At 56.3% G+C, this 10173-nt stretch overlaps 1 protein-coding gene across 5 annotated transcripts in view; it reads right to left on the bottom strand.

Moving 5' to 3' along the window:
- Positions 1–6307: 6307 nt before the first annotated feature.
- The window catches only part of LINGO1 (leucine rich repeat and Ig domain containing 1), a 220119-nt gene continuing 216253 nt past the window's right edge, over positions 6308–10173 (bottom strand). For all 5 annotated transcript variants that reach the window (XM_044932817.2, XM_044932818.2, XM_044932819.2 and 2 more), the window contains one exon: positions 6308–9193. In XM_044932817.2, coding sequence (XP_044788752.1) covers positions 7337–9181 — 1845 coding nt within the window. In that variant the 5' untranslated portion in view covers positions 9182–9193 and the 3' untranslated portion in view covers positions 6308–7336. The remainder of the gene's footprint in view (positions 9194–10173) is intronic.

The following is a 10173-nucleotide window of genomic DNA, read 5'->3' as shown; positions in this document are numbered from 1 at the left end:
CCTCCAGCTCAGCTGAGTCAGAGCTGGTGCTACTACTGACTCATTTTGTGACCTTGGACCTGTCACTCCCCATCTCTGAACCTCAGTTTGCTCATCTGCAAAATGGGAGCACACACTGTGCCTTGTGAGGTGCCACGTCTTAGCTGTGCAACTCTGCACAATGGCTAAGGCTCTCTGAGACTCATGTTTCTCATCATCAAACAGGGAGATAGTCATGCTGATCACTGCTCTGGGCTCAGCTCTGGACACTAGGAGTGGAGGACCATTGAGAGGGTCAGCAGTCCTCTCGCCTGCCTGGCTTTCTCTTTCCTCTGCTTCCAGCTTTATCTCCAGCTTTTTCCCCCTCCTCTGTTCCCCCGGAGCACCCTGTCACTCCATCCCCAGGCCTGGCTGTCTCCATCGTGGTGTGTCTCAGCCCAGACTGGGAGTGAGGGGGTAGAGCCAGGGTGGAGCTGGTGGGAGGTAAAGGGACAGCCATGCTCTGTTCCGGCTGGGGTCACGTCCAGGGCATGACTTGGCACAGGGGTTGGGATGTGAAGGAACTGGGAGAGGAGGGGGCTCGGGCTGAGACCCTGGAGCATCCCTCAGTCTCCATGGCCCTCAAGTCCTCAGCCTAGCCTTCCCAGACCCAGAAATCACCTGGCCTGGGCTGGAGTATAGAATGAGCCATAATAGGTTTATGAGGAGTCTGTAAATCCCTTTAAAGGCTAAGCAATCAGTTCCCTGAGGCAGTCAGAGCCAGGGCTTAGCTACATGGCCACTGATCTCAGACTTCTGCCCTGTAGTCCCCAGTTGCCTGGCAGGTACCAGGGCCAAATTGCTGGGCCTTGTGTATCATGCTCTCATCTCAGGAGCCCACAGAGATGTCTAGCTGACTGGGAGCCAGGAGGCAGAACTGATCAGGAGAAGCTTTGATCGTGACCCCCACCCATGTACTCACCCACCTGTGCCAAAGCACACTCTCCCTCACAAATCATTCCTATCCCACAAAGGAAAGGGGCTGGAGGAGGCGATGGGACCATACCCACTTCACAGATGAGAAGCCTGAGTCTAGAGTGGCTCAAAGTAGAGACCTGCTTTCTTTTGCCATGAAGTACTTGTGCCCTTGAGTACTTGAGTATGAATCCCGGCTTTGTCACCTACCTGGTGGTAAACCCCAGGACCGCTTTTCCTCCTTGAGCCTCAGTGTTCTCATCCAAAAGGCAGCACATGGGAACATCCTCATGAAAGGATAAAATAAGAAATGTGGGTAAAGTGTCTGACCTGGTGCCTGGCACAAGCCTTGAGAAACAACAGCTCTTACTATGATTGCTGTATTACCACTGGTGTCCCCGCCACCTGCTTCTGTTTGAAAGCACAACGCACCAGGGGCAGCAAACGTAGGCTCAAGTCCTGGCTCCTACTTACCAGCTGTAGATCCATCTATAGGTCTGTAGCCATCACTAAGCCCCCTGTGCTCAGTTGCTTCAGTCCTGTCCGACTCTTTGTGATCCTATGGACTGTAGCACGCCAAGCTCCTCTGTCCATGGGATTCTCTATGGACACCGGAGTGGGTTGCCATGCCCTCTTCCAGGAGATCTTCCCGATCCAGCGATCAAACCTGCATCTCCTGTGTCTCCTGCCTTGCAGGCAGATTCTTTACTGCTGAACTACCCAGGGAAGCCCCCTAAGTCCCCTGCTCCTGGGTAAACTTGTAGAGAGATCTGTGCACTAGTGAGCGGTTCCTGAAAGGGAAAAGGCACCTTTTTCCATGGGAGGTTCCTGGGGAGGATGACTTCCATCGGTGGCTACATCGACCCTCGCATCCAGCATGCCCTTTCACCATGTGACTCTGCAGCACCTCCCACCCCTGAATCTAGGTGGGCCTTGCCTTAACCAATGGAATGCAGTAAAGGTGAAGCTGTGGGACTTCTGGCCTAGGCCTCAAGAGACCCGGCACCTTCCATTTAGCCCTCCTGGAGCACTGAGCTACCACAAGGAAGTCCGGCTAGCCTACTGGAGAGGCCGTGTGGAAAGAGAGAAGCCTGCCAGCCTCCGGTCCTCCTAGCCTCCCCAGCTGAGACAACAGACATGGCCAGAAACCACCCTGGATCTTTCAGCCCCAGTGGGGGTTTCCTAGCTAACACCAGGCAGAGCAGAGATGAGCGGTCCTGACCAAACCTGCCCAGCTTATGAAGCTGGGAACAAATGAATGGTTGCTTGGTTTTGGAGAGCAACAACAGATAACTGATACAGTCCTTTAGCGCTTTCTGTACAGTTTTTACCCAGATTCGGTCTGGATGGGTGGAGCTCCCTGGCAGCAGTTGATTGGACAGCAGATGAGCACCTGACTCAGAGGCCACTGAGGCATTGGCTGGCCACTGACCAATCAGATTTTTTTTCCTCTGGAGCCATGAATGAAGAGATCAGAGATTCTAGCAAGGAAGATTATGAAGGCAGCTGAAGCTGGATTTTGGAATGGGAGCTGAGGATGACTTTCAGCCCTGTGCAGGCTATCATGTCATCAGGGGACACCAAATGAGGGAGAGCTTCAGTAAAGCTGATAGACGGTGGAAGCAGGTTCTGTGAAGGCCCCAATAAATCACTTCACTCCAGTTGGTCTGCTCTGACCTTGTTCCTGGGACCTCGCGACCCATGACTTCAGGCCCTGAGTTCTGGGCTCAAGGTCCCCTGGGCCTCTTTAATAGCTGCCCAGGGTCTATACTGCTCCTCTGGCCACTCTTTTTCTATCCTGGGAAGTCAGGGGTGAGAGCTTAGAGTCTGCTACCACCCTCCTCACATGGGGCCCTAAGCCTCCAGTGGCAGATCAGAGGCTATGACCAGGTTTGGTTTCTACCCCAACCCCACTGGAGTTCCAGCTCTTTGGAATCCCCATTGTGTTCCCCACACAGTAGTTCAACCACCACTTCTCTGCCTGTCCATAATGACATCATGCTGATACAAGTGGTCACTACTGTAGACCACACAGGTGCCACACCTGAGATGGTGCTTGAACCAAGGTCTGCCTGACTCCAAAGTCCATGCCCCAAACACCACTCTGCCGCATGATTCTAGGCAGGTTATTTTCCATCTCTGAGGGGTACACTGGGGTTGGGATTGGTGGGGGGCATAGCGTTTGCTGCTCCCTCAAATACTCACCCTGCTTAATGCTCTCCTTGGCCCAGTCCACTTGCTTGTCCAAGGGGAGGCTCCCAGTCTTACCACCTCTTCTCTTTATGGTATGCTGTCTCTTGCTGGAAGCTGTCTCTGGTCTTGGTCTTCTGGGAAGCAGGCTAAACTCTCAGGATTCAGTATCTTCCCTTTTCCCCAGTAGCTTGGACCCAGGGTGAAACGTGAGGAGAGCAGTGAGTATCCTATAGGACTTGATGAGAAAGGACACTCTGAGCCCACAACCCCACTGGGTCTGAGGCAGACTAGGACCATGCAGTGAGTGGTATCCATTCCTACTCTTTCTCTGTTGGAGGCTGTCAGGTCATGGAGAAAGTAACCCCTCCAGCCTGACATTCCATGCTATTCCACCTAAAATCTCAGGATTTTCAGCAGTTGAGTTCAGTCTTCTTTAGGTGAAGGTCCCATGGTTCGGAGAGGGCCATGCCTAAACCTAGGTTGCCGAGCTCCCAGCGTGGACTTCTACCAGTGTCCAGGTTCCTTTGCTTGGACCAACCCAGTCCCTCAACCCAGGGTGCTCACATTCCCCTGAACTGACTCTCTCCCCCATCTGAAAACAACCTCACAATTTTCCCATGTCCTGAATTTCCTCAGGGGTCCGGTTCCTTCCCAATAGCCAAGACATTAGCCCTGCTCTTACCAGAACCTCATGAGGCCCCAGGGATCCCGGAACCCCAGATGGGTTAAGTAACCATCACCTGGCTGCCTTCTGCGTGAGGATAGTGTCTACCAGGGAATCAGGGCTGGGGTGACGGAGAGCCTGCACTCTGGTCTCTCTCTGGAGATGGATAAGGTTCCTGGGTTCTTGAGCCTCATGTGAGACCACTGGCCTCTTGTTGCATACATGCTGCCCACCACGTTCAACGACTCCTCTCCCTCCCCTTGGCCTCCCCAAAGTTGTCTCCTGCCAGATGGGGGTTGCCAGGCCTGGTCCTGAGAAGCCCTGAGCCAGGCTTAGAAGTCTGCAGCTCTAGAACTTCCAGCACTGGTCCTGTTACTGAGAAGCTGTGTGACTTTGGCCAAGCTCCCACTTTCTCTGGTCCTGGCTCATCAGCAGAGTTGGACTCAACAGTAATGATTATCCCCACCATTGGCAGCGGGTTTACTGAGTGCCAGGCACTACATAGGTGGCGCTAGTGGTAAAGAACCAACCAGCCAATGCAGGAGATGCAGGAGACCCAGGTTTGATCCCTGGGTTGGGAAGATCCCCTGGAGGAGGGCATGGCAACCCACTCCAGTAGTCTTGCCTGGAGATTTCCCATGGACAAATGAGCCTGGCAGGCTAGAGTCCATGGGGTTCCAAAGAGTTGGACACGACTGAAGCAACCTACCACAGCACAGGCACTACATCACTCAACAAATATACCTATGCTCCCTCATTTCACCTCCTAATGACCTGCATAAGATTGTCTTTATGCTACAGATGAGAAGACCAAGAGGCTCAGAGGGGTTAAGAAACAATCCAAACAGCTAGTAAGTGCTAGAATAGGACCTCAAACTCAGATCTGACCTCAAACCTCAGAGTCTTATCATCACTAGTCTAGGCTGCCCCAGGTCCCCCAAGAACCAGCCACCTTTTCCGCACCAACATCCTAGGATCCTATATATAGAGAGGATCCTATGTCTTCTCAGGGATAAAACCACAGTTCAGAGGGCTTGAGGCTTCCCCAGAGCCAGGGACAGTCTAGGGTGGTGGTTGGGAGATGTGGACAGTATACAAAGACCACACCGGCTGGGAGCCTGGAGCAGAGCCGGCTTTTGGGAATGTCTGTAAATTGAATGAATGAGTGACCAAGTGTTGACTCCATGCCAGACTCTGCTCACCCTGCCATCCCACCAGAGGCTTGGTTTACAAGTTGCTAGGCATGCCCTTGGGCTTCCCTGGTGGCTCAGATGATAAAGAATATGCCTGCAATGCAGGAGACCTGGGTTCAATCCCTGGGTTGGGAAGATGCCCTGGAGAAGGGAATGGCTACCCACTCCAGTGTTCTTGCCTGGAGAATTCCATGGACAGAGGAGCCTGACAGGCCCCAGTCCATGGGGTTGTAGAGTCGGACACGGCTGAACAACTTTCACCTTCACTTTCACCAGGCATGCTGCCACCTAGTTCATGCCAGCTTGGTGGTGGGGCGGGGGGTGAACCCAGGAGCTCTGACTGGAGGAGCTGCATTCTAGAAGTGTCTTGTTGTAGAAGGCTGACTTGTCTATTGCTTCCCCTCACCCCCAAGTTCAGCTAAGCCTGTGCCTATGGGTTCCTGCGTTGCTGGATTCTCCCCTAGTCCGAGGGTTAATCGGCAGCAGGGTCACCCTGAGCCTACCGTGGGGTGGAATCCAAGGAGTACCTGAGGAGAAAGGGGAAACTTGGAGGGACGAAGGCAATCATCTCTGAACCTGGGGCCCCTCCCTGTCCAACAGAGGTCAAGGGGTGAGCATGTGGTCTGCAGGAGGAGCTACTGCCCCAGATTCTCGAGCCCATGGATTCTGGGAAAGTTACAAGGTGACCTGCCTGGCTCTTCACACTTCTGTCTCCAAGAACATCCCTTTCCAGAGATGAGGTTGGAGCACCTTGGTTTGGTGTGAATGAACGGGGCAATTCTGACTCTCCTGGTCAGCTCACATGCAGGTGGATCCCAATCCCAAACTGGGAACCCTTCAAAGCCCAGGGTAAGCTCAGAGTAAAGCCTGGTGGAAGATGAGGCAAGACTTGGGTGGTGACCTGGGTCCAGGCAGTCCTTAGGACAGCCCTAGAACTGCCTTCTCCAGCCTCAAAGCCTGGGTGCTTTACACGGGAAGTGGTATAAGCAGGCATTTGATAAATGCTTATGGAAAGAAGGCTTGGAAAGAGATGGTGTTCCCAGTCCCTGGATAGGTCCAGGTCAGTTGCAAGGGGCTTCTGGGGACCCGACACCAGAGTGGGTGGAAGTGATGATGCTCATGGGCTTAGTACTCCCCTGGGGGTCTAGAGCCCCAGCCATCCAGGCAAAGCTTGTGGTCACTGCTGGGCAGCCGTCCTGGGAAAATCCTCTGGAAGTCCATGGAGGTGGCCCACCCCTGGCATGCCCCCAACCCTGACCCCATGGAGATTGCTTAGAAGCCCTGCCCCCCATAATAATGAGATAATAATAATGACCATAATGAGAACAGTCACCCACACATGTGCACAGCGCTTTACAGGTTACAAAGTGTTTCACATACATCATCTCATCAATTCCTCACAACAGCCCTGTGAGGTAGGCAGGGCGGGGAGTAGCGTTTCCATTTATACAGATGTGGAGGCTGAGGCCCAGAGAGGGTTGATGACCTGTTTGAGGCCACATAGCAAGTTGGCAATAGAGCTGGGACCAGAGTTAGGCCTCGGCGCCCGGCTCTCTCCACTGACTGTGCTATCCTCCAGAGGACCCCAGCCCCTGTCCAGAGTCTCAGCCACACCCGAGCCAGGCCCCCCTGCCCCCTGGCAGTAGTGCTGCCTGGCAGCTCAGCAGACAGGCCCTCATCCCCACTGGGCAGCCCTGTCCCCTCCATCCGCTCTCTGCAAACAGCCAGCCCAGAGCTGGGCCCAGATCCACCACCCAACCTGCTCCTGGTGACCGCCCTGGCAGGGTGGGCAGGCAGGCGGGTGGGGCTGGAACCTCCTTCCCTGTTTTCCTGAGTGATCCCTCCCCACAGGGGAAGAGAAGAGAAAGGAGGAAGAGGAGGAGGAGGAAGAGAAAAAACAAGAAAGTGAGTTGGAAGAGGGCCCTGGAGCAATCAGGACGTCAAAAGTTTGCATTCCGACTAGCTATAGGAAATAGCTTTTTTTTTCTCTTTTTATTATTTCAAGTTTTCATAAAAATCCATAATTATTGAAACCCAAGTTACAGAGGAAGTTCGTAACTTTTTTATTGAACTATTGACTGTGCCGCATGTTGGTTCGTCAGCTTCTGACTCCAGTCTGTCAACGAGTGCCCCTGTGTAGGTGGGGTCCCCAGGCCTGGAATTCTGAGGTCCTGGTAGGAAGAGGGCAGGCGGTGAGGGCCGGCGGGGGCAGCAGGGGACGGGGTGGGAGGGAGAAAAAGTGTGTGTGCAGAGGGGTCGGGAGGAGGTGGGACGGACTGGGGAGCCCGCGGAGGGCGGCCAGGCCCCTCCCCCTGCCCAGCGCGCCCGGGGGTCCCTGCCCCCCGCCCAGTCCTCAGATCATCTTCATGTTGAACTTGCGAGGCGCGTCGGCGGAGCTGATGCCTGCGTCCGACTTGCGGGGCACGTACTCAATCTCGATGTTGTGCTTTGTGTTGCCCTTGCCCCGGCTCCAGAGAAACAGCAGCACCAGACAGAAGAGGACGACGCCCAGGAAGGAGATGAAGCCCATGGTGGTGGCGATGATGAGGGTCTTGATGTCGAAGGGGAAAGGCACGGTGGCGCGGGTGCTGTTGGCCTCTCCCTCGCCCGGCTGGTTGGAGATGAAGGCGAAGGTCTTGTTGGGCTGATGGGGCCAATCCGGCGAGTAGCTGCGCACATGCAGGTGGGCAGGCATGGAGTCGTTGCCGCCCGCGTTGGCCGCGATGCACAGGTACGTGCCGTTGTCCTGTACCTGGGCGTAGCGCACCTCCAGCGTGCCGTCGGGGAAGACCGTGAGCCGCCCGTTGCTCTTGGCCGAGACCAGGTGCTTGCGTGGCGAGAGCCAGAGGATGGCGGGCGGCGGGTCCCCATCCGCCCGGCACACGAACTGCACCGTGTGGCCCTCGTCCACGAACACCTGCTGGGCCTTGCGGTCCCGGATGCGGGCGCGGCGGCAGGTGAAGTAATTGGGCAGGAGCACGTCGGGGAAGTCCTTGAACTCCTTGCCCTGGACGAACTCGGGCGTGGCACACGTAGGCTGCTGCCGGTTGAAGTTGAGCCGCCAGCGGCGCCGGAACACCCACAGGAGCCTGCAGTCGCAGGCCAGCGGGTTGGAGTCCAAGATGAGGGTCTCCAGGTTGCCCACCGAGTGGAAAGCCGACTCCTCCAGCGTGGTCAGCTGATTGCCGGAGACGTTGAGCACGCGCAGGTAGTTGAGGCCACGGAAGGCGTAGGGCTCCACCACGGCCAGCTGCCCGCCCACCAGCTGGATCTCCTGCAGCCTGAGCAGCTCATGCAACATGGAGCCCTCGATGGTGCTGATGGGGTTGTAGGAGAGGTTGAGGAAGCGGAGATAGACCAGGTGGCGCACGGCCAGGTAGGGCACAGCGGTCAGGTTGCAGTGCGTGATGGACAGGGACGTCAGGTTGAGGCCGTAGAGACAGTTGGGAGTCATGGTGTCCAGGTAGGGCCAGTGCGAGATCTCCAACACCTTGAGGCGGTACAGCCTCTTGAAGGAATAGTCCCTGATAGCATTGATGTTGAGGTGCCGCAGCCGCAGGACGATGAGACCGTGCAGGTGGGACAGCGCCTCGGTGGGGATGGAGGTCAGATTGCATTTCTCCAGCGTCAGCTGCTCCAGGCTATTGAGGCCGCTGAAGGCTCGGTGGGAGATGTAGACGAGGTCGTTGTCGCCAACCTCCAGCGACTTGAGGTTGTACAGGTCCTGGAACATGTAGTCCAGCAGGATGACGATCTTGTTCTCGCTGATGTCCAGCTTGGTCAGGTTACTGAGGCCGGTGAATACACCCAGGGGGATGAGCTTCAGGCGGTTGCTGCGGAGCCCCAGCGTCCGGAGGTTGAAGAGGTTGTTGAAGGCGCCGGGCTCCACGGCGCTCACGATGTTCTCGTTGAGCTCCAGCTCCTCCAAGTGCGGGAAGCTGGCAAACTCGTCCTGGTTGAGCGTTTTGATGCGGTTCTTGCCCAGGTCCAGCAGGCGGGTCTCGGTGGGGATGCCTTCCGGCACCGCCACGAAGCGCTTCCGGTGGCAGAGCACTGCGCGGTCCTGGGCGGAGCACTCGCAGCGGGGCGGGCAGCCCGTGGCCGAGCCTGACAGCACCGAGCCCAGCACCAGCAGGAGGATGGGCTGCCAGCAGGCCAGGAGGGGGCTGGGCATGCTCCTCGCGCCCCCCGCCAGCATCCTCTCGCTCACCTGCGGCCAGGAGCAAGCACAGGACAGAGGAGGTGGTTAGAGGACAGTGTTCGTTGGTCCCCTGCCCGGAGCCCTGTGTGCCCCTGTGCCCTCCTGCCCCGTCAGGATGTCCCTGACCCAGAGAGAGAGGCAGGGGTCCAGAGTGGCATATGACACCTGTCGGGGTTGTCAACACAGTGAGGTCCAGATACCCAGGCCAGGGGAACTCCTGCTGATTCCTCCTTGCCCCTTACCCTGCCCAGAGCCCTTCTAAAGGACTGTCCTACATCCCTGGGATCCAGTGGCTTCATGGAAGGGGTGAGGTCACTTCTGGTGATCCTGGAATTGGCACCCTAGGCTGTATCCACCTCCTTTTCATTTTACATTTATAGGCAATGGGACTCCCAGCGTGCATCCCACCCCCCACCTGGCACCCTGAGCTTCAGCTTCCCCTGGTGCTCATCAGGGATAAAGCTAGACCTGCTGAGCTGCCCTCAGGGCTCAGAGAGGGGATCAAAGGGCCTCTAAGAATGGCCAACAGAGCCGCACATCTGGGACCCAGTTGGGAAAGGGCTTTTGAGGTTACTGGGGTCCACCCTCTTGGCCTTCAGCCTGAGCATTTCCAGGCACAGAGACCATGACCCCCTCCCTATCAACAATGTGCTGACCCTGAAGCCAAGAACCCTGGGCAAACAGCATACCCAGTGGTTCCTGCCAGTGTCTACGAGTCTGCTCCCCATGGGGTTTCTGGATCAGTGGAGGGCACCCCCTTTCAGAAAGCCAGGGCCCAGCCCTGAGGCCTCCCCATGGAACCTCTGCAACTCTCACAGTCCTCCAGGTCCCCATGGTGACCCACCCAGGCTCCTGAGCTCAGAATCCTGCTCTTCTTTCCTCCAGGAATGCCCCTCCCCTCACCTGTGGAAACCCCATTTTCAAGGCCTAACTCAGAGTCCACTGCTCTGAGAAGCTTTTTCTGATGCCCAGTTGGAAGTGTACTTCCC

This window comes from Bubalus bubalis, chromosome 20 (genome assembly GCF_019923935.1).
Source record: "Bubalus bubalis isolate 160015118507 breed Murrah chromosome 20, NDDB_SH_1, whole genome shotgun sequence".
Lineage (NCBI taxonomy): Eukaryota > Metazoa > Chordata > Mammalia > Artiodactyla > Bovidae > Bubalus > Bubalus bubalis.
This window is presented reverse-complemented; position numbering and strand designations above follow the sequence as displayed.